This window comes from Chlorocebus sabaeus, chromosome 16, assembly GCF_047675955.1.
Source record: "Chlorocebus sabaeus isolate Y175 chromosome 16, mChlSab1.0.hap1, whole genome shotgun sequence".
Lineage (NCBI taxonomy): Eukaryota > Metazoa > Chordata > Mammalia > Primates > Cercopithecidae > Chlorocebus > Chlorocebus sabaeus.
This window is the reverse complement of record NC_132919.1, coordinates 6,920,731-6,942,558: the sequence shown is the minus strand read 5'-3', so window position 1 is coordinate 6,942,558 and position 21,828 is coordinate 6,920,731. Positions and strand designations below refer to the sequence as shown.

At 51.1% G+C, this 21,828-nt stretch overlaps 1 protein-coding gene across 4 annotated transcripts; it reads left to right on the top strand.

The window, feature by feature from the left end:
- The first annotated feature begins 5,105 nt into the window (after window positions 1-5,105).
- ASGR2 (asialoglycoprotein receptor 2) lies at window positions 5,106-20,819 on the top strand. Of its 4 annotated transcripts, XM_073005533.1 has the most exons (9): window positions 5,106-5,583; window positions 5,801-6,070; window positions 11,748-11,879; window positions 12,089-12,184; window positions 12,742-12,813; window positions 14,266-14,352; window positions 14,432-14,583; window positions 19,644-19,750; window positions 20,101-20,819. In XM_073005533.1, exons 2-9 carry the CDS (start codon window positions 5,947-5,949, stop codon window positions 20,264-20,266), a joined length of 936 nt encoding a protein of 311 aa, XP_072861634.1. In that variant the 5' UTR covers window positions 5,106-5,583; window positions 5,801-5,946; the 3' UTR covers window positions 20,267-20,819. The 4 variants fall into 4 exon arrangements, with proteins under 4 accessions (XP_072861634.1, XP_072861636.1, XP_072861637.1 ...); XM_073005535.1 differs by lacking the exon at window positions 5,106-5,583 and having other exon boundaries at window positions 5,888-6,013; XM_073005536.1 differs by lacking the exon at window positions 5,106-5,583 and having other exon boundaries at window positions 5,947-6,013; window positions 11,748-11,864.
- The last annotated feature ends 1,009 nt before the right edge of the window (window positions 20,820-21,828 follow it).

Sequence of the window (21,828 nt, the reverse complement as noted above, 5' to 3'; positions counted from 1 at the left end):
CCTGGGCAACAAGGAGACTCTGTCTCAAAAAAAAAAAAAAAAAAAAAAGAAAAGAAAAGAAAAGAAAAGAAAAGAAAGAAAGGGAGTCTGGACATTGTCTCGTTTCTCTAGTGGGAATTACATTCAGTAGCATGAGACCAGAGAAAAAATAATTTCTCCCAATTTAACTGTTTTATCATTAAAACAAAAAAACAAAAAAACTCTATGTCTTTTTTTTTTCCTGGAAGATTTTCTAAATTTTATATTTCAGAGTTTCTATTAAATTTTCTGGAGTTAACAATACGTATATTTTTCTATTTTCAAAAGGTCTTGTTTTCTGAACAAGTAGAACATACAGGAAATTCTGACTTATCAAAAAAGTGAGTTCAGGAAAGCCAACAGAAAAACAGATAAAGGATATGAAAAGGCAGTGCATGCAAGAGGAAACCCAAATGATTAATAAATCGATGAAGAAATGTTCAAACTCACTGTTAGCCAGAAATGCAAAATAAAAGAACAAGGATATGGCATCAGCTTGGCAACAATTGGGATGTTAATAATATCAAGCGACAAAGCCAAAAAGAGAATCCTCATATACTGCTGGTGGGAGTGTGAACTGGCAGAGCCATTCTGGAAAACAGTCTGGCAGTCCTGAGTGGAGTTAGGTATGGCAATACTCTGTGACTGAGCAATGCCATTCTGGGATATAGTTTTCTTCCTCCCTCCCTTCCTTCCCTCCCTCCTCCCTTCCCCTTCCCCTTCTCCCTCCTTCTTTCCTTCCTTCCTTCCTTCCCTCCCTCCTCCCTTCCCCTTCCCCTTCTCCTTCCTTCCTTCCTTCCTTCCCTCCCTCCTCCCTTCTCCTTCCTTCCTTCCTTCCCTCCCTCCTCCCTTCTCCTTCCTTCCTTCCTTCCTTCCCTCCCTCCCTCCTCCCTTCTCCTTCCTTCCTTCCTTCCTTCCCTCCCTCCCTCCTCCCTTCCCCTTCCTTCCTTCCCTCCCTCCTCCCTTCCCCTTCCTTCCTCCTTCCCTCCCTCCTCCCTTCTCCTTCCCCTTCTCCCTCCTTCTTTCCTTCCTTCCTTCCTTCCCTCCCTCCTCCCATCCCCTTCCCCTTCCTTCGTTCCTTCGTTCCTTCCCTCCCTCCTCCCTTCCCCTTCCCCTTCTCCTTCCTTCCTTCCTTCCTCCCTCCTCCCTTCCCCTTTCTCCTTCCTTCCTTCTTTCCTTCCTTCCTTCCCTCCCTCCTCCCTTCCCCTTCTCCTTCCTTCCTTCCTTCCTTCCCTCCCTCCCTCCTCCCTTCCCCTTCTCCTTCCTTCCTTCCCTCCCTCCTCCTTCCTCCCTTCCCCTTCTCCTTCCTTCCTTCTTTCCTTCCCTCCCTCCCTCCTCCCTTCCCCTTCCCCTTCTCCTTCCTTCCTTCCTCCCTTCCTTCCTTCCCTCCCTCCTCCCTTCCCCTTCTCCTTCCTTCCTTCCCTCCCTCCTCCCTTCCCCTTCCCCTTCTCCTTCCTTCCTTCCTTCCCTCCCTCCCTCCCTTCCCCTTCCCCTTCTCCTTCCTTCCTTCCTTCCCTCCCTCCTCCCTTCCCCTTCTCCTTCCTTCCTTCCTCCCTCCCTTCTTTCCCTCCCTCCTCCCTTCCCCTTCCCCTTGTCCTTCCTTCCTTCCTTCCTTCCTTCCTTCCTTCCTTCCTTCCTTCCTTCCTCCCTCCCTCCCTCCCTCCTTCCCTCCCTCCTTTCCTTCCTCTTTTCTTTTTTCTTTCATTCCTTTTTTTTTTTTTTTTTTTGAGAAAGGATCTTGCTGTTGCCCAGACTGGAATGCTGTGGTGTGGTCATGGTTCACTGCAGCCTTGAACTCCTGGCCTCAAGTGATCCTCCCAACTCCAGTTTCCCAAAGTGTTGGGATTACAGGTGTGAGCTGCCACACCTGGCCTGGATACAGTTTCAAGAGAAATTCTCACCTAGGTCCACAGGGGAACAGGATGAGGATATCAGTCATCATGTTAATTGTGAGAGTTAGTTGTTGGCAACAACCTGGGTTCATTATTAGGGGAAACAAACTGTGATAGATACACACCATTGAATACCATGCAGCAATTCATAGCAACAAACCAGATATACAAATAGCAATGTAACAATACATTGTAACAAATAGCTCTTAAAAATTTATTGTTGAGTGAGAAAGACCAGAAACAAATGAGATATATGAAAGTTCCATTAATGTAAAGACAGAACAGATAGACATGCAAACTCCATCACGTATTTTATAAGGGTACCTACACATTTAGTAATACGTATTGTTTCAGCTATCTACCGATGCATAATAAACCATCCCAAAACTCCAGTGGCTTAAACCAAACTGTTTTTTCTTAAGATTCTCTGGGTCAGACATTTAGGAAGGGCTAGGCTGGGCGGTCCACGGGATATTGGCTGGAGTGAAACACTTAGTTACAATCAGCTGGTGACTGGGCTGCGCTGGAAACTCCCAGAAGGCTTTGCTCACGTCTGGGGCCTCAGTGCTCCTCTGTGTGGCCTCTTTCTCTCTCCATATGCTGTCTTATCCCCCAGGACTCTCTCTGGCAGGATGGCTGGACTTCCTCATAGCATGGTGGCTGACTTCCAAGATTGAAAACTGAAGCTACCAGGTTTCTTGAGGTCTGGGCCCAGAACCGGCAGAGTGTCATTTCTAGTGCTTTCTGTTGGTCAAGGCAAGTCACACGGCCAGCCCAGACTCAAGGGGAGGGGAAACAGACTCTACCCCTGGATGGGTGGTGTGACTTGCACCTGTGGTGAGGGGAGAAATTGATGGGCACCATCTTTGGGGACTGTCACACAGGGCACTCAGCCTTCTGGCTGCCTATAGAGAGTAGAGAGTATAGAATTGGTGAGGGGAAATAGGATGGGGGCTAGGGAGGAACGAAAATGGACAAAGGTTTAGCTCAGACCCCTGAGGAAGACCTACTGTCAAGAAGTAAGGAATATGACGAATCTAACCTTTGTGTCTGAGGTACGAAGAAACCCCAAATCAAAATCAACCAAGTAAGGCCGGGCACGGTGGCTCATGCCTATAATCCCAACACTTTGGGAATCCGAGATGGGTGGATCACATGAGGTCAGGAGTTCAAGACCAGCCTGGCCATCATGGTGAAAATACAAAAAATTAGCCGGGCATGGTGGTGCATGCTTGTAAACCCAGCTACTCAGGAGGCTGAAGCAGGAGAATCAGTTGATCCCGGGAGGTGGAGGTTGCAGTGACCTGAGATCACGTCATTGCATTCCAGCCTGGGTGACAAGAGTGAAACTCTGTCTCAAAAAAAAAAAAAAAAAATCAACCAAATAAAATAGGATTCCATAACCCAAAACAGAAAACCCCTCCAACAACAAAGTAAGAAGACCATATGGAAACTTTAGAAATAGTCCAAGTACATGTTAACTTCTAAGTTAAAATGATTTTCAAATAGGGAGAAAGAGAAGGACACAGAGGACGAGTCTGGCTTTCTCTGTCCCTTCCCTCCCTGTAGTGCCATGAGTGGGGGTGTAAGTGACAAGCCCTGAAATGTGGAATCGGTTCAGTCAAGAGGAGCGGCCAATGAGAATGGCCCCATCCCTGGTTGACAGGTGGCAAAGCTTGACATGCAGTAAACAATCCATCGGTTAAGCTCTTACCTATATCTCAGGACTAAATCCACATACCCCTCAAGATGGGGGCTTCACAGCACTGTTGTTCAAACTTTGACCCATTAATGAATTGGGAAACTCAACAGAAGGCAAGTACTAAGGTACACGTTGCCATATCAAACTTTAGTGTCAACCGTGCATTTCCAAATGCATTATTTTATTCACTCATTCAGTAGATACTTGTTAAGCAGCTGCTATGTGGCAGGCACTGGGGATCCAGGAGAAAGTAACACACACAAATGTGCATGTGTGTGTGGGTGCTTGTGTGTGTACGTTCTGGATTGTAGCACGAAACCCGTCTCTCACTGTGGGTTGCAGTCGAAGGGCTGCCATTGCCTGGTGGCTGGGTGGGAATGTCAGGGTACTGGGGTGTGGCTACTTCCTATGTGGGTCAGAAAGTTCCAAGAACAGAAGAGGACTCTGTTTGAATTCCTTTTCGGCACCCGGGGACACATGGGCAGCTTCATAAGAGAAACCCTGCCTGTAGCCAGCAGCCCGAGTTTGGTGAGGGTCAGAATATCATGCACAAAAACCGTGTTTTCTTTCCCGAGCTATTGTTAGCACAAGTGCAGACAGTTAGTGAATCACGCTCCTTGGTTCATGGAAGCCAGTCTTCCTCGTAGGACCATGAAGACTCTCCTTTTCTTTTCTTTTCTTTTCTTCTTTCTTTTTTTTTCTTTCTTTTCTTTTTTATGTTTTTTTTTGAGGTGGAGTTTCTTGTTGCACAGGCTGGAGTGCAGTGGCATGATCTCGGCCCACTGCAACCTCCACGACCCAGGTTCAATCAATTCTCCTGCCTCAGCTTCCTGAGTAGCTGGGATTACAGGCACCCGCCATCACGCCCAGCTAATTTTTGTATTTTAGTAGAGACAGGGGTTTCACCATGTTGGCTAGGATGGTCTCGAACTCCTGACCTCAGGTGATCCACCCATCTCGGCCTCCCAAAATGCTGGGATTACAGGTGTGAGCCACCGTGCCCGGCCAGAGCTTTTGTTATATGTTATTTTCCCCTCTTTACTCCATTTTGCTTTCCCAGTTTCTCTACTCACCTGGGCCTCCACCTAGAGCAAGTTGCCTCATCTCTCCGAGGCTCCGCTTCCTCCCTGTGCAATGGGAATAGCAGAAGTCCTGCCTCGTAGTAGCAGGTGTTGTGCTGTGATAAATGAGGAAACACCTTGGAGAATTTAGGGCAGTGGCTGGGCCTGAGGACAGTGTCTGTGTTGCCTGGGCCGGGGCGGGGTCTGGGCCGGACAGGGTTCTCTGAGGTTGGATTCCTCCTGCAAGGAGAGCTGTTTTTCTGCAAAGCCCCTTCCTCCTCCTGCTGCAGTTTCTGGATTTGAGGGACTTTACTCCCCAGGAGAGTGAAGCAAGTAGGGCCAGAGCTGAGAGTCCGGGGGCCGAGCCCACAGGAAGCTGGGGTCTGTGGCTCAGACACCGAATTGGGCAAGAGTAGAGAACCGGTCCCTCTGATCCTGGTCAGGGATATTTGGAGACACCCACAGTTCTGGGAACTTCAGAGGCAGGAAGTGAAAGGGGGAGGAAGAGAGAGAAACGGTAAATTGCACCCCAGCTGCTCCTGGCCTGGCACCCCTTCCAAATGGCACAATGAATGGGGTGAGTGGCGTGTGGAGTTGAGGGCAGCCCAGGGGACGCCCCGTCTCTGGGAATAAGAACAGAGATGGCCCCATCCCCTGCCCCCACCCCACCAATGAATTATAGCTCTTTTTCCTCTTCTGTTTACTGTCCAAAGTCCCAGGCCAGGAGGTGCCAGGTTAGAACTTGGACACTCAGACCCTCCGGTGCAGGCCTTGTCTGGACCAGCCCCTCCTCCACTCGCCTCTCCTCTGTGAGCTCCACCTGCCCCAGTTCTCCTGGCTTTAACCCCTCCTTGGCCAAGGTCGGGATTGCCTGCGGGAGCCGGGTGTCCGCTCTCCACACCTCTCACAGGTGACTGAGGCTGGGGAGGCAACTGGGATGAGGATGTTTGGGAACAAGGAGGCCTTGGTTCAGGGACGGGGAGGACCCCGTGGGAAACTGTGGGGTGGTCTGGTCCATGAGCGTGGAGAGGGGTCTCCTGGCCAGGTCAAGGCCCAAGAGGTCTCCTGAGAAGGGACAGGACCCAGTGGGATTTCAAACCTCAGTCCAAACCCCCTGCCAACCTCAGATCCAACACAGGCCACCACCCCGACCCCCTCTGACCCTGCACCCACCCCGTAGTCAGCCTCCGTGTGAATCTGCACCTCTGCCCCCGCCCCAGCCCTCAGAGCAACCTCAGCCCAGCCCAGCTCCAGCTCCAGTCCGGGCCCCATCATGGCCAAGGACTTTCAAGATATCCAGCAGCTGAGCTCGGAGGAAAATGACCATCCCTTCCACCGAGGTGAGGGGCCAGGGCCTCGCGGGCGGAATCCCAGGAGAGGAAATCCATCTTTGAAAGGCAAGTGTGCAGTGTCTGTGGCTTCGCTCCCCTCCGTCTCAGCTCGCGATCGCTTTGTCCCTTTGAGGTCTCTGCCGCACCCACTCTGTGAACAGGGACTGAGGAGGGCCCAGCACCCCCGCTTGTCCCCTCACCTCACCTTCCTGTCTACCCCAGGACCCCAGGAAAGGCGTGTGCCCAGAGGTGTGGGGAGATCTGGACGATAACTTCCTGCCCTTCTCCCAACCCAAGAACACGTGTGCCCCGTGTGTGCATGTGCATGTATGTGCATATGAGGAATGCAGATTCAGCTGGGACTCGTGTGTGTGTGTGAGTGAATGTTGTGTGTGTGAGTGTGCGTGAGAGCATGCATATGTTGTGTGTGTTATGTGAGCGTGTGTATGTTGTGTATGTGAGTGTGTATGTTGTGTGTGAGAGCGTGTGTGTTGTGTGTGTATGCTGTGTATGTTGTGCGTGTATGTTGTGTGTGTATGTTGTGTGAGTGTATATGTTGTGTGAGTGCATGTATGTTGTGTGTGTGTTCGTGTGTGTGTGAGTGAATGTGTGTGTGTATGTGCGTGAGAGCATGCATATGTTGTGTGTGTTATGTGAGCGTGTGTATGTTGTGTATGTGAGTGTGTGTAGTGTGTGAGAGCGTGTGTGTTTGTGTATGTTGTGCATGTATGTTGTGCGTGTATGTTGTGTGAGTGTATATGTTTGAGTGCATGTATGTTGTGTGTGTGTTGTGCGTGTGTGTGTTGTGCGTGTGTGTGTTGTGTGAGTGTGTGTGTATGTTGTGCATATGAGTGTGTGCGTGTGTGTGTGTGTGAGTGTATGTGTGCATGTGTGTGTAGCGTTGGGGTGGGTGGGGGACATGAGCACAGAGAGATCCTGGAAGATCCCTGCTCCCCCTATCTCCCAAGACCCTTCCCTGGATCCTTCTCTAATAAATCTTGACTGAAGGATCCAAGTTTCTTGGAAATTTTTTTTTAGAGACAGGAGTGTAGTGGCAGGATCATAGCTCATTGCAACCTCGAACTCCTAGGCTCAAGCCATCCTTCCACCTCAGCCTCCCAAGTAGTTAGGGCTTATAGGTGTTCACCACTGTGCCCGGCAAATTAAAAAATTTTTTTGAGAGATGGAGTCTTGCTATGTTGCTCAGGCTGGTGGGAAAAGATTTTAAGGTGAGAGAGATCTGAGCAGTTCTAGGCAGAAGGGCAAGAGCCAGTGATGGAGGAGTGTCAGGTGTGTGGGTGCTGGTGGTGGAGCCGGGTTCCATGGAGGCAGCGGGGGCAGGGACTTGGAGCTTAGGAAGGGGATTGGGTTAGTTGGGCTGGGAGAAGGGACTCCTCCTTCCTGAGGCTGGCCAGCCGAGGGAGGGCTGGTGCTGGGCAGGGCAGGGCATGGCACAGGAGGGACAGGTGGGCCCTCCGGGGAGCACTCAGGAACACCCGTAGCGTCTCCTCTCCCTGTAGTAGGCTGGCTGGACTTCTCAACAGGCGGTGGCCCCACAGGCAGAGGCCCTGTCTGCCTCACTCTCCTCTGCAACTCCAGTGCCCACACAGCGCGCGGCACATAGTGAACACTCAGAAAGAATATTGAATGCTGCTGAATCTTCTGAGGGTGAGAGAATTTAGAGTTTGAGCAGGAGGCTTGGAGAGAGGCCAGGATTTCTGAAATTAATGGGAGAGCGAGCTCACTTGAATGGACTGAGGGACACCAGTGAGGGGCCATCTGAAGGGATGCAGTCAAGTCACTGCGTTTCTCTCCAGCCGCCTGGGTGGTGGGGGCTGGGGCAGCGTCATCATGTGAGCTGACACTGATCAGTGGCTCACCAGGGCGCATCTTCCACTCCTTCCAGCACTTGATTTTTTTCTGTTACTCCTTTTTCTTTTAAAGACTTCAATTATGCATGTAGGAATGGTCCCGCAGCTCACCCACACTCTATTTTTTTATTCTTTTTTTCTCCCAGTGTTTTATTTTGTAGAGTTATAGATGTTCTTTAACTAAATTTTCCCCTTCCCCTTCCCTTTCTCCTTCCCTTCCCGCTGCCCCTCCCCCCTCCCCTTCCCCCTCCCCTCCCCCTACCCCTTCCCCCTCCCTCCTCCCTTCTCCCCTCCCCTCCTCTCTTCTCCTTCGCTTTTTCTTCCTTCCCTCCCTTCTCTCTCTCTCTCTCTCTCTCTCTCTCTCTCTCTCTCTCTCTCTCATATCTCACTCTGTTGCCCAGGCTGGAGTGCAGCTGCTCGATCACAACTCACTGTGGCCTCGACTCCTGGGCTCAAACGATCCTTCGACTTCAGTCTCCCACGTAGCATGTGGGTTTCATGTGCCACCACACCTGGCTAATTGAAAAATTTTTTTTGTAGAGACGGTTTTGCCACGTAAAGGGGTTTTGCCATGCTGCCCAGACTAGTCTTGAACTCCTGGGCTCAAGTGATCCCCCCACCTCGACCTCCCAAAGTGCTGGGATTACAGATGTGATCCACAGTGCCTGGCTCTAAATTTTTCTTACGCATTTCTCATCTTCCATTATTTCCATTCAGTGTGTTTTTTCTTTTCTTTTCTTTTTTCTTTCTTTTTTTTTTTTTTTGAGACAGAGTCTCGCTCTGTCGCCCAGGCTGGAGTGCAGTGGCGTGATCTCGGCTCACTGCAAGTTCCACCTCCCAGGTTCACGCCATTCTCCTGCCTCAGCCTCCCAAGTAGCTGGGACTACAGGCGCCCGCCACCTCGCCCGGCTAATTTTTTGTATTTTTAGTAGAGATGGGGTTTCACCATGTTAGCCAGGATGGTCTCGATTTCCTGACCTTGTGATCCACCTGCTTCAGTTTCCCAAAGTGCTGGGATTCCAGGCGTGAGCCGCCGCGCCCGGCCAGTGTGTTTTTTCATTTCAGACATTGTAGTTTTCATCTCTAGAAATTGGCCTGGGAATGTTTAAATATCCTCCACCATTCTACTTAATTTTTTGAACATAATGGGGGTATGGCTATAATATCTGTTTTACCTGCTAATTCTAGCATCCCTGTCAGTTCTGGATCTCTCTTGAAATTTACGAACGTCCTCCTTATGCGTTGTGTTTTCATTGTATGCCTTGTAATCTTTTATTGGCTGCCCGACGTTGTCAATTTCACCTTGTTGGGTGCGGATGTTTGTGTATTCCTCTAAATGTTCTTGAGCTTTGTTCTGGGATGCGGTTAAGTAACTTAGAGTTAGTTTGATCGTCTGAACTCTTGTTTTGGTCTCCTCAGACTCTCAGCTCCATCTCCTCAACATGGGGAGTCTCTTGGGCTCTGCCTGAATTCCCTTTCCTGGCCTGTAACCTGCAGACTCTCTCCAAGCAATAAGCTGGGGTGATCAGAGGGCTCATCTCGTTCGCTTCTTATCCCTCAGGGATCTTTACTCCTCCTTGCCTGATGTCCAGAGTCTTGAAAGCTGTCATGTTCTATAGTTGTCTGTTTTTGTTTTGATTGTCTCTGGGGAGAGAAGGAATCTTCCCATCTTGGGCAGACCCTGTCTGTTAAGTTTAAACTTGCCTAAGAAGCACGTTACGTTTTTTTTTTTTTTTTTTGAGACGGAGTCTTGCTCTGTGGCCCAGGCTGGGATGCAGTGGCCGGATCTCAGCTCACTGCAAGCTCCGCCTCCCAGGTTCACGCCATTCTCCTGCCTCAGCCTCCCAAGTAGCTGGGACTACAGGTGCCCGCCACCTCGCCCGGCTAGTTTTTTGTATTTTTTTAGTAGAGACGGGGTTTCACTGCGTTAGCCAGGATGATAGTCTCGATCTCCTGACCTCGTGATCCGCCCGTCTCGGCCTCCCAAAGTGCTGGGATTACAGGCTTGAGCCACTGTGCCCAGCCTATGTTACGTATTTTGTTTTGTTTTGTTTTGTTTTTTTTTTTGAGACGGAGTCTCGCTCTCATCTAATTATCCAAGCAATCCAATCGGGTAGCTAGGACTGTGATCTCCATTTTACACATGAGACAGTGGAAGCACGGAGAAACTGAATGCTCGTGCGTGATCTCAGAGCTACCTGGAGGCACAGCCGGGCTGCCTGTGGGCAGTCCGGTTTCAGGGTGGATATACAGACACGTTGCTGGGCTGACCCGGCGTTGGCAGTTGGTAAGTCTGACTGGGAAGCAGGACAGGGCCCTCTGAGTGGAGGGTGACTCATCCGTGGAGGGATGACAACAGTCAGGGACTCATCCGTGGAGGGCCAGCTTGGTGGGGAACACCGTGGTCCCGGAGCGCTTCGGGATGGAGAGGAATGCGAAGGCCTCAGAGGAAGTGATGGGGGCGGTGAGAGGGCGGGTGGGGCTGTGCTCAGAGCGGGAGTGGGCAGTGGAGGTGTCAGAGACCTCCCTGGGTCGAATGGGGTCCTGAGTGTGGCTGCAGTCGGGGGAAGGTGGAAGTCATTGGTGTGCAAAAGATGAAGAGTTATGGAGAGTCACTTACAAATGAAGAGTTATGGAGACTCAGGACAGTGGCAGGAAGTGACCTGGGGAGGAAGATCTGGGCCCCTGACTGAGCCTCCCCAGGGCGTGGTCGTGCTGGGTGAGGGATGATAAGAATGAGAAGACAGGGAGGTCCACAGAGTCAGGGTCCGAGGCCAAGAAGGTGTTCTGTTTGCAGGTGGATGCTGCAAAGATGGGAGCTCAGGGCTGGGACAACTGGCGCTGCTCTGGGCCTGGAGGCAGCAGAGGGGGAGCCCAGCTCTGTGTCAGGAAGACGTGGGTGTGTGAGTGTACGTGAGTAGGTGTGTCAGAAGGTGTGTGTTGGTGTGTGTATGTGTGTGGGAGGGCGTATGAATGTGTGCATTAGCGTGTGCGTGCACATGTGAGAGTGGGTACAGCAGAGCATGATCGTGAGTGTGTGCAAATGTGTGTTTTTGAGTGACGTGAGCAATGTGTGAGAGTGTGTGAGTGTGTGTGAGTGTGTGAGAGCATGTGAATGTGTGTGTCAGTGCTGTCAGGGTGCAGATGGATCAAGGGGCGGGAGAGGTACCTGTGAGATGACCCCGGGCTGAGGGGAGCAAATTTAGTGTGGAACAAGGTTTCTAGGGGAGCGAGGGCAGAGGGCGCTGGGGAGGAGGCCTTGCGTGGTGGGGGATGAGGACAACAGGTGGGACCTGGAGGGTTGTGCTTGGAGAGTGGGCTATGGTGGAATGACCCAGACTTAAGGATCTCAATGGAATTTTGGGAGGGGAAGGATTGTTCCAGTATGGATTTTAGGAAGAACACAGGGCCCAGCTGCTGGAATCTCCAATCTGAGGGGACAGGGGCCTTAGAAGAGCTGAGACTAAGGTCCGAGATGATCTGGAGGCCTCTGCCACTGGCTGGATGGGAGGAAAACCATTCACAGGTCCCCCATCTCAGGATGGGTGCCTAGGCAGGGCCGGGTCTGTCCCCCAGCCCCCTCTGTGTCTCCCAGTCCCCTAACTCCAGGATTTGGGCTTTGCACACAGCTGATGTGAATATCCTGAGTCGTATGCATGGGTGTGTGTGTGCACCAGGGTAGCTGCGTGTGTATATTTGTACATGGTAATATGGGTGCGAATGTGTAAGAGTGTGTGTGTAATGCTCAAATGCTGGGGTCAAAGCCTGCGATGACTCCCCCACGGCCCCAACCAATCCCTCCACCCAGGTTATGCCTCCTCAGGCTTCGGCACCCTGCCTTTACCTCCGGCTCCTATGCCCCTCTCCCACAGGGCCACCTCCTGCCCAGCCCCTGGCACAGCGTCTCTGCTCCATGGTCCGCTTCAGTGTGCTTGCCCTGAGCTTCAACATCCTGCTGCTGGTGGCCATCTGTGTGATCGGGTCCCAAAGTGAGGGTCACAGGGGCCAGCAGGGATGGGCAAGGGGTGGGGAAAGAGACACGGGCAGTGGCAGGCAGTGACGGGGTGATGGGAGGGGAAGGGATGGAGGCGGGATGGAGGCAGGACGGAGCACAAGCCGGGGCAAATGCGGGGCCATTGAGGGGCCGGTCACACAGACGGTGATGGGGACACAGCCCCTCCACCTCATCCTGCCCCCACTGCCTTCTGACAAGGTGCACAGCTGCAAGCAGAGCTGCGGAGCCTGAAGGAAGCTTTCAGCAACTTCTCCTCGAGCACGCTGATGGAGGTCCATGCTCTTGGCACCCACGGTGAGGCGCTGGACGGCTGGGCTCTCATTTATCCGCACAGGTTTGCTGGGCTCAATGCTGAGTCTGCAACAGGGCTGTGTGGGGGTGCTTGTGGGGGTGCAGGCTGGGCAAGGCGTCCAGGAGCCCTGGGGGATATATAGGAGGGAGGCAGGTGGGGACGGAGGAGGCTCGTGCCAGGTGGAGAGGTTGGATCTGCGACACCCGGAGGCGAGGAAGTCACCATGTCTTGGGCCTGTGAGCAAATCAAGTCTGGCAGGAGCCCATCGGAGCGGGAGGCCGATAAGGGGTGGCCAGAGAGGTGGGGAGGGGCTGGGCCACGTAGGCGAGCCGTGCTGACAGAGCGAGGCTTTATTTTGAGAAAACGGGGACTCATTGGAGGGATTGAAGCAGGAGAGTGGCCTGAGCCACTGTGGCAGTGCAGGGAGCCTGGGTGGGGTCAAGGAGGCCAGCAGGTGGACGCCTGCAACGCCCAGGACGAGGCACTGGCCCCCTGGTGCCCCAGCAGCATGAAGACGGAGGGAGGCTCAGTGCGGAAACAGCTGGCTTTCGGCTTTCAGGAGGCAGCGTGGGTGACAAGATCACATCCCTAGGAGACAAGTTGGAGAAACAGCAGCAGGACCTGAAAGCAGGTCAGAGAGCCTCCGGGGTGTGCGCGCATGTGTACGTGTGTGGCGTATGTGTAGTGTGCACGTGTGTGTGCGCGCGTCTGTGCGCGCGCGTGTGTGTGCCTGTAAGCGTGTGTATCTGTATCTGTGTCTCCGTATGTGTGGTGTGGTATGTCATGGATCTGTGTGTGGTGTGTAGTGTGGTGTATATGTGTGTGTTGTGTGTGTACGTGTGTGGTATGGTGTATGTGTGTATTTGTGTGTGTAGATGTGTGTGTGATGGGTCTGTGTGTTGTATCTGTAGTGTGTGTGTGGCGTGTCTCTATGTGGGGGTGTGTGCATATGTATGTGTGGTGGGTGTATGTGTTGGTATGATGTGTCTGTGTGCGTGTGGTGTGTGGTGTGGTATATATGTGTATGTATGTATGTGGTCTGGGTGACATGTCTGAGTGTGTGTGTGACGGGTCTGTGTGTGTGGTCTATGTGTGGTATACGTGTCTGTGGTATGTGGGTGTGTTTGTGTGTGGTATGGTGTGTGGTGTGGTCTATATGTCTGGTGTGTGTGTGTGTATGTGGTCTGTGTGGTATACATTCTAGTGTATGTGTGTGTGGTATGGTGTGTGGTGTGTGTGTGTGTGATGTGTTTAGTGTGGTCTATGTGTTGTGTGTGGTGTGTGTGGTGTGGTCTGTGCATGGTATACATGTCTGTGGTGTGTGTTTGTATGGTATGGTGTGTGGTGTGGTCTATGTGTCTGTGGTATGTGTATGGTGTGGTCTAAATGTGGTATACATATCTGTGGTGTGTGTGTATGGTATGGTGTGTGGTGTGGTCTGTCTGTGGTATGTGTGTATGTGTGTGGTGCGGTGTGGTCTATGCATAGTATACATGTCTGTGGGGTGGGTGTGTGTGGTGTGGTCTATGTGTGTGTGGTATGAGTATGCATGTGTGTGGTGTAGTGTATGGTGTGGTCTATACATGGTGTACGTGTCTGTGGCGTGTGTTTGTGGGGTATGGTGTGTGGTGTGGTCTATGTGTCTGTGGTGTGTGTGTGTGTGGGGTGTAGTGTGTGGTGTTGGTGTGGTCTATGCATGGTATGTGTCTGTGGTGTGTGTGTGTGTGGGGTGTAGTGTGTGGTGTTGGTGTGGTCTATGCATGGTATGTGTCTGTGGTGTGTGTGTGTGTGGTGTAGTGTGTGGTGTGTGGTGTGGTCTATGTGTCTGTGGTGTGTGTGTGTGTGGTGTAGTGCGTGGTGTGTGGTGTGGTCTATGTGTCTGGTGTGTGTGTGTGTGTGGTGTAGTGTGTGGTGTGTGGTGTGGTCTATGTGTCTGGGTGTGTGTGTGTGTGTGGTATGCTGTGTGGTGTGGTCTATGCATGGTGTATGTGTCTGTGGGTGTATGTGCTTCCCCAGCCACAGGCTGGAGCCTGGCAGGTGGGGACCGTGCCTGCCGGCCACACTTTCAGCCTACCTGTCCTAGATCATGACATCCTGCTCCTCCATCTGAAGCACTTCCCCGTGGACCTGCGCTTTGTGGCCTGCCAGATGGAGCTCCTCCACAGCAACGGTAGGGCTGGGGCCGTCTCCAGGCCCAGTGTGCCTGCCCCTCCGGCTGGATCTCATCACCCTGCCCCCTGCCCCCTCAGGCTCCCAAAGGACCTGCTGCCCTGTCAACTGGGTGGAGCACCAAGGCAGCTGCTACTGGTTCTCTCGCTCCGGGAAGGCCTGGGCCGAGGCGGAGAAGTACTGCCAGCTGGAGAACGCGCACCTGGTGGTCATCAACTCCTGGGAGGAGCAGGTGAGGCCACGCTTCCCACAGGCAGGAGGAAGCCCTTGAAAGGCAGGCTCTGGGAGGCTGGATCAGGCTTATTTTATCCTTTTTTTTTTGAGATGGAGTCTCACTCTGTCACCCAAGTTGGAGTGCAGTGGTGCGATCTTGGCTCATTGCAAGTTCCACCTCCTGGATTCACACCATTCTTCTGCCTCAGCCTCCCAAGTAGCTGGGACTACAGGCGCCCGCCACCACACCCAGCTAAGTTTTTGTATTTTTAGTAGAGATGGGGTTTCACTGTGTTAGCCGGGCTGGTCTCAATTTCCTGACCTCGTGATCCGCCCACCTCGGCCTCCCAAAGTGCTGGGGTTACAGGCGTGAGCCATCGCGCCCGGCCTGTCCTTTGAATCTGAAGAAAGAGTCCGGAAGCAGAAGTAGAATTGTGGTGGCGCTCTGGCAGGTTCAGTGAAACAGCTATTGAATCTTTTTTTTTTTTTTTTTTTTTTTAATATGTTCAGCTTTCTGATCTAAAGCAGCCATCGATTTTAAGAGGTGGGAGTTTGCAGCCTGGAGCTTGGCAAAGAGACAGAGCCAGGCAACCAGGTGATGTGGAGCAGGTCAGGAGACAGAATGTGAGACAGGATGACCGAAGGGGCCAGGACAGGGCGGAGAACACAGGGAAGGCAGTGAGAGTCCCTTCTTGCTATGCTGGCCTTCGGAGTGCTGGTCACGTGGATGAAGGGAACCCAGCAGGCAGGAACCCCGTGACTCACCTGCAGAGGGTGACCGGTTCCCTCCAAGGTGCTCTGTCTCCCCTTCCTGTGGCTGCTGCCAGACAGCAAAGTTCACGGCGAAGAATCAGCCCATTAGAATAGACAGGACAGTTTTGGAAAAGGAGGGTAATAATGGTAACATTTACTGAGCACTTACTATGTGCTTTCATCCTTTCACTTCTTCAAATCCCACCATCCCAGGGCACAGGCGCTCATATTTTTCCCAGTATGAGGGAAAGGAGGATGTCGGCACTAAGGGACAGAGATGTTAAGTAACTTGTTACACAGCTAGCGAGAGATGGGGCCACAGTTGGGACCCACACAGCTTCTTTAGCCAGTGTTTTCAACCGCTACGTGCTGCCTTGGTACTGTGGGGTCTATGAGGGCCTTGTTCTGTATGAATTTGGAATTTTTTTTTTGAGATGGAGTTTCACTCTTGTTGCCCAGGCTGGAGTGCAATGGCGTGATCTCAGCTCATTGCAACCTCCGCCTCCTGGGTTTAAGTGATACTCCTGCCTCAGCCTCCCGAGTAGCTGGGATTACAGGTTTATGCCACCGTGCCTGGCTAATTTTTGTATGTTTAGTAGAGACAGGGTTTCACCATTTTGGCCAGGCTGGTCTTGAACTCCTGACCTCAAGTGATCGGCTCACCTCAGCCTCTTAAAGTGCTGGGATTCTAGGCGTGAACTACTGTGCTTGGCGTGATCTTGGAAGTATGTTAATGCCACAGTAGTTAAGCAATGTGATACAGGGGCCAGAATATATGTATTGTTTGCATTACATCAGGCTCTGTTAGTGCTTTACAGCATAGAGTGAGTACGAACATATTTTGCTTTACTGGTCAAGTTGAACTTGCCAGCATTTAATCAGTTTTGACCTATAAGAATGTCAGTTTCATGCAGCTCAACCTAAGATCTCAGTGCTCTGTGATTTGGCACACAGTAAGCTCATGGCCACTACAACTTCATGGTGGATGATGCTTTCGTCATTATGAAGCCACCATGTGGCCCACTTAATGGTTTTTGCCTTGAATTTATCTGATATATAAATACCATAGTCCTTGATTTTTTTTTTCACTTGCATTTGCTTGCTGTATCTCTGTCCATCCTTTTGTTTCTTACCTTTTTGAATCTCTGTTTTAAATTAATGATTCTCAGTCTTGACTGTACATTGTAATTTCTTCAAGAGTTAAAAAAAATATCGACTCCTAGATCTCACCCTTAAAAGTGCTGATTTAGGCCGGGTGCAGTGGATCACACCTGTAAATCCCAGCACTTTGGGAGGCCGAGGCAGGCGGATCATGAAGTCAGGAGTTCGAGACCAGCCTGGCCAAAATGGTGAAATCCCGTCTCTACTAAATATACAAAAATTAGCTGGGCATGGTGGCAGGTGCCTGTAATCCCAGCTACTTGGGACACTGAGGCAGGAGAATCACTTGAACCCGGGAGGCAGAGGTTGCAGTGAGCCGAGATCGCGCCATTATACTCCAGCCTGGGCGACAGTGCGAGACTCAGACTTTAAAAAAAAAAAAAAAAAAAAACTGATTTAAATCAATCTTGGCTTCATCCTGGATCATTCCCTATTCCCTGAAGGGTACCACGGGGCAGCTAAGCTTAAGGTATTTCTCCTGTATAGGTTTTTTTGTTCTGTTTGTTTTTGAGACAAGATCTGGCTCTATTGCCCAGGTTGGAGTGCAGTGGCATGATCTCAGCTCACTGTAACCTGTGTCTCCCGGGCTCAAGGGATTCACCCACCTCAGCCTCCTGAGTAGCTGGGACTGCAGGTGCACACCACCACACCTGGGTAGTTATTTGTATTTTTAGTGGAGACGATGTTTCGCCATGTTGCCCAGGCTGGGGGCAATAGAGCCAGATCTTTTTGAACCCCTGGCCTCAAGCGATTCGCCTGCCTGGGCCTCCCAAAGTGTTGAGATTACAGGTGTCTGAGCCACTGTAATCCAAAAACTGTGCCTGGCAGGTTTTGTTTTTGATGTTTAAAATCTAATAAGTACCTTTTCTTTCAATAGGTGAATGTCTCATTTATATTTTAGTAGCTATGTTTAATTCTAGTCCTTTCTTTTTTCTGCTTTACGTGCTTTTTAATTTCTTACAATTGCTATGTGAGAGGTGTTCTTTTTGTTTTCTCCTTTATGGTATTTTGGAAGCTATGTAGTTTATTTAGAGTTATTCCAGTGATTGCTTGTATAACTTTAATAGGCTGAAAATTATTGGCTTTGAAAACTAAAAGTTTGTATAACTTCCATAGGAAAGGTGAGGAGACCAGGATACCTCTTATTCCCATGTGTCTGTGTCTTTCCTTTCCTAGGTTCCTTAAGTGTTTTATCTGAAAAAAAAAATTTTTTTTTTTTTTTTTGAGACTGAGTCTTGCTCTGTCGCCCAGGCTAGAGTGCAATGGTGCAATCTTGGCTCACTGCAACCTCTGCCTCCCAGGTTCAAGCAATTCTCCTGCCTCAGCCTCCCAAGTAGCTGGGGTTACAGGCATGCGCCGACACACCTGTATTTTTTAGTAGAAACAGATTTTCTCCATGTTGGTCAGACTGGTCTCCAATTCCCGACCTCAGGTGATTCACCTGCCTTGGCCTCCCAAAGTGCTGGGATTACAGGCGTGAGCCACCATGCCTGGGCTTTTTTTTTTTTTTTTTTTATGTAGCTCAAACTTTTCAGTTCCTTTCCTTATCATGTTCTTTTTTTTTTTTTTTTTTTTTTTTTTTTTTTTTTTTTTTTGATATCTTCTTTCACGTTTTATGTCATTCTTTTTTTTTTTTTGAGACGGAGTCTCGCTCTGTTGCCCGGGTTGGAGTGCAGTGGCCAGATCTCACCTCACTGCAAGCTCCGCCTCCTGGGTTTACACCATTCCCCTGCCTCAGCCTCCCGAGTAGCTGGGACTACAGGCGCCCGCCACCTCGCCTGGCTAGTTTTTTGTATTTTTAGTAGAGACGGGGTTTCACCGTGTTAGCCAGGATGGTCTCGATCTCCTGACCTCGTGATCCGCCCGCCTCGGCCTCCCCAAGTGCTGGGATTCCAGGCATGAGCCACTGCACTAGGCTAGTTGTTCCGTTTCTGGTGGTGGTGGGAGGGAGGGCTGGCAGCAGGTAGCAGCACATAGTGTGTCTCCAGGTACTTTCTCTCCAACTCCGTTGACTCCTCTGAATTTGGGGAGCAGCTTCACCTGCCTCAGGGCTGCCCCTTCATGCACGGGACATTGTCCTGTTTGTGGGATTCCAGGATTTAGGGACGCCGCAGTTTCTGGTGCTCAGTCAGACGAGGTGAATAACTGCAACCTTCGTTGTTTTTCGAGAGGGTGGCAGTAGAATTAGGCAATTGTCCTTCAAATACTACTGGGGCCCCTTCACAGGCTGTCAGAGGGAATGTTAAGTGTGCACGTTGCTCAATGGATCCATCCCTCTGCTTCCTCCACAAAACCAGGTGACCACACCTTCCCCTCCTACCCTACTGAACTGCAGGACTTAGGTCCCCAGGAACAGCTGTATGTGTAAGAGAAAGCCACTTGGAGGGGCTACCGTGCTGGGAGTGTGGGTGTGTGTGAGTCCCGGGGAGCTATCTGCAGGCTCGAAGGCCACATTCACCCAAGCCCCTGTGAACTGGCTGACTGGGCTGCTTCCTCACACCCCAGGCGTCTCCCTATTTTCCCCCATTGTCAGACTCCGTGTAGCTAGATCATAATGGGGTCTGAGCTTAGAAGCTCCCGGGCCTGACACATCTCAGGAAATGACAGCTACACATAGAAGTGAGAGCTGCCAGGGGCCGAGGTACTTGAGAGGCGAGTGAAGCTGAGATCTTTAGTGGGTCTGGGGTCTGGGGGGCAGTAAGAGCAGGGACCAGGGTCGGGATCCCAGGAGTTCAAAGCTGTGGGCAGAAGACAGGGAGAGAACCAGAGCTTGGGTAGAGCCATAAGCCGGGAATGAAGGGGGACACTGGGCCAGGGCTGTGAACAGGGGACGGTGGCCACTAACTCAGGTACAGGATTGGCTCTCTGTCTCTGCAACTCCCTGCAAAGTGTGGTCACTGCAGTGCCCATCTTAGAGGGCTTCGAAGGATTAAATGAGATCGTCTTTGCACAGACAACACAACGTCTAGCCCAGCAAATGTGCACTGAACACTAGTTAGAGTGACAGAAAAAAAAGCTGGGAAGCAGCCTTGTTGGGAGCTGATGCTTCAGCCTGGGGGCAGATCAGGCTGGGGAAGGCTGAGGGGGGGCCACAGTTCCATGCCTGCATGGAGGGAGGATAAAGGCACAAGAGACTGTAAACTTCCTTCTTGCCTGTGTTTCCAGAAATTCATTGTACAACACACGAACCCCTTCAATACCTGGATAGGTCTCACGGACAGTGATGGCTCCTGGAAATGGGTGGATGGCACAGACTATAGGCACAACTACAAGTAAGTGGCTTCTTCCTTCATCTCCTTGTTAGATTTCTCTGGGGACAGCCCCCTTGGCCTTTCATGCCAAGCCACCCGACTCATCGCTCAGGGACCAAATTCCCCAGTCGTCTCCTCCCCAGACTCCCAACCCCTCCAAAGCTGTGCTTTTCTGGGCTGGGGGTGAGGGTTGCTGGGACTGGGGATAGGAAGCATCTTTATCTGCGGTTGGGTTCTCCTCAGACTGGGTCGCAGGGCACACCCCAGCTCCACTCTCAGCCTTCAAGGAAAATGGTCGTGAAGAGGAGGATGATGGGGAAGTCGCTTTCTTACCACCGTGTCGGAGTCTAAGTTTTCTCTTGCCTCCTTAGGAACTGGGCTGTCACTCAGCCAGATGATTGGCACGGGCATGAGCTGGGTGGAAGTGAAGACTGTGTTGAAGTCCGGCCGGATGGCCGCTGGAACGATGACTTCTGCCTGCAGGTGCACCGCTGGGTGTGTGAGAAGAGGCGGAATGCCACCGGCGAGGCAGCCTGACCCCAGCATACCTCTGTCTAACCCATACCCCACAGCTGCCCAGCTCTGGCTTCTCTGTTGAGGATTTTGAGGAAAGGAAGAAACATTGAGACAGGGGTATGGGGAAGAGCTGAGCAAAGAGAGAAAGGAGGTAGTTTAAGAGTCCCTGACCCTGGAGGGCTGAGATCCCACCTCCTTCTGTAATTCATTGTAATTATTATCATTGTCAGCCTCTTCAATGGAGTAGGAAAGAAGAAACAAATGCTTGAATCTCTTTGTGGCCTGGTTATTGGGAACTGAGAAACACAGCATGCAAAGAGGAGGGAGAGGGGAGAGTGTGGAAGAGGCAAGGTGTGCGTCCCAGACAGCTGCCTCTTGGTCCCTAATCCCAAGGGACATTGGTCAGGGAAATGGGAAAGGGGCTTGGAACAGATGGGCTTAGTGGCTGGCACCGGTGGGAAAGGGGTCAGCTGGGCTGTGGCTGGAGGGTCTGCCTGGCTCCCAGGGCTCCCAAAGGAAGCATCTTTCTCTGCCGTTGGGTTCTCCCCAGACTGGGTCGCAGGGCACACCCCAGCTCCACTCTCAGCCTTCAAGGAAGATGGTCACGAAGAGGAGGATGGGTAAGTCGCTTTCTTACCACCACGGCTCTCTCTTTTTGACCCCAAGCAGATCTACACATATCTCCAACACAGGGTGTCACCAACAGTCTCCACAGTGGACAAAATTCCCACTCCGAGAACATTCTGAAACGGACCTTAAAAAGATTGTTCATCCTTTATTAATTAATTAATTATGGAGTCTTGCTCCGCTGCCCAGACTGGAATGCAATGGTGTGGTCTCCGCTCATTGCAACCTCCACCTCCCGGGTTCAAGCGATTCTTCTGCCTCAGCCTCCTGAGTAGCTGGGATTACAGGCGTGCGCCGCCACGCCCAGCTAATTTTTGTATTTTTAGTAGAAACAGGGTTTCGCCATGTTGGCCAGGCTGATCTCGAACTCCTGACCTCAGGTGATCTGCCCGCCTCTGCCTCCCAAAGTGCTGAGATTACAGGCGTGAGCCACCGGGTCTGGCCCCATATTTTTTAATTTTTAAATTATAGAAGTAATACATTCTATTAGTAAAAAATGTTTTAAATCACACACACACACACACACACACGCACACACGAGTGTCCTCTCCGTCCTCCCTCATCTCCCCAGAGTCAACTCTTTCCTATGTCCCCTGCCACAGCCCTTCCTGTGTGCATGAGTAGATGCAATACTATGTCACTGCACAGTGCCTGTTCCGCTTCGCAGTCTCTGGTGGACATTAATCTAATCTATGCCATTACCCGGCAGGTTTTACCTCCTTGGATTTAGCAGCTGTAGAGAATTCCAAGCAGGGATGTAGGATACATTATGTCATCATTCTCTGTGGGGCAAGTAGTTACCACTTTTGTTTCTTTGTTTTCACATAGAATGTTTCCAAGTAATTTTTTGCTCATAACCTTGTGATAGGTCAAGACTTCCCAGTTTTCAGTTGCAACATTTTCTAGGATTGCCCCTTCAAAATGTACAGGATTGGGATTAAATTTAAAAAATCATA

Bases quoted from the DNA above. Each gene is read 5' to 3' on its own strand.
- ASGR2 (XM_073005533.1), top strand. From the start codon at position 5,947: ATGGCCAAGGACTTTCAAGATATCCAGCAGCTGAGCTCGGAGGAAAAT. The intron at 12,185-12,741 runs GTGAGGCGCTGG...TTCGGCTTTCAG, and splicing joins CCATGCTCTTGGCACCCACG to GAGGCAGCGTGGGTGACAAG. The intron at 19,751-20,100 runs GTAAGTGGCTTC...TTGCCTCCTTAG, and splicing joins GACTATAGGCACAACTACAA to GAACTGGGCTGTCACTCAGC.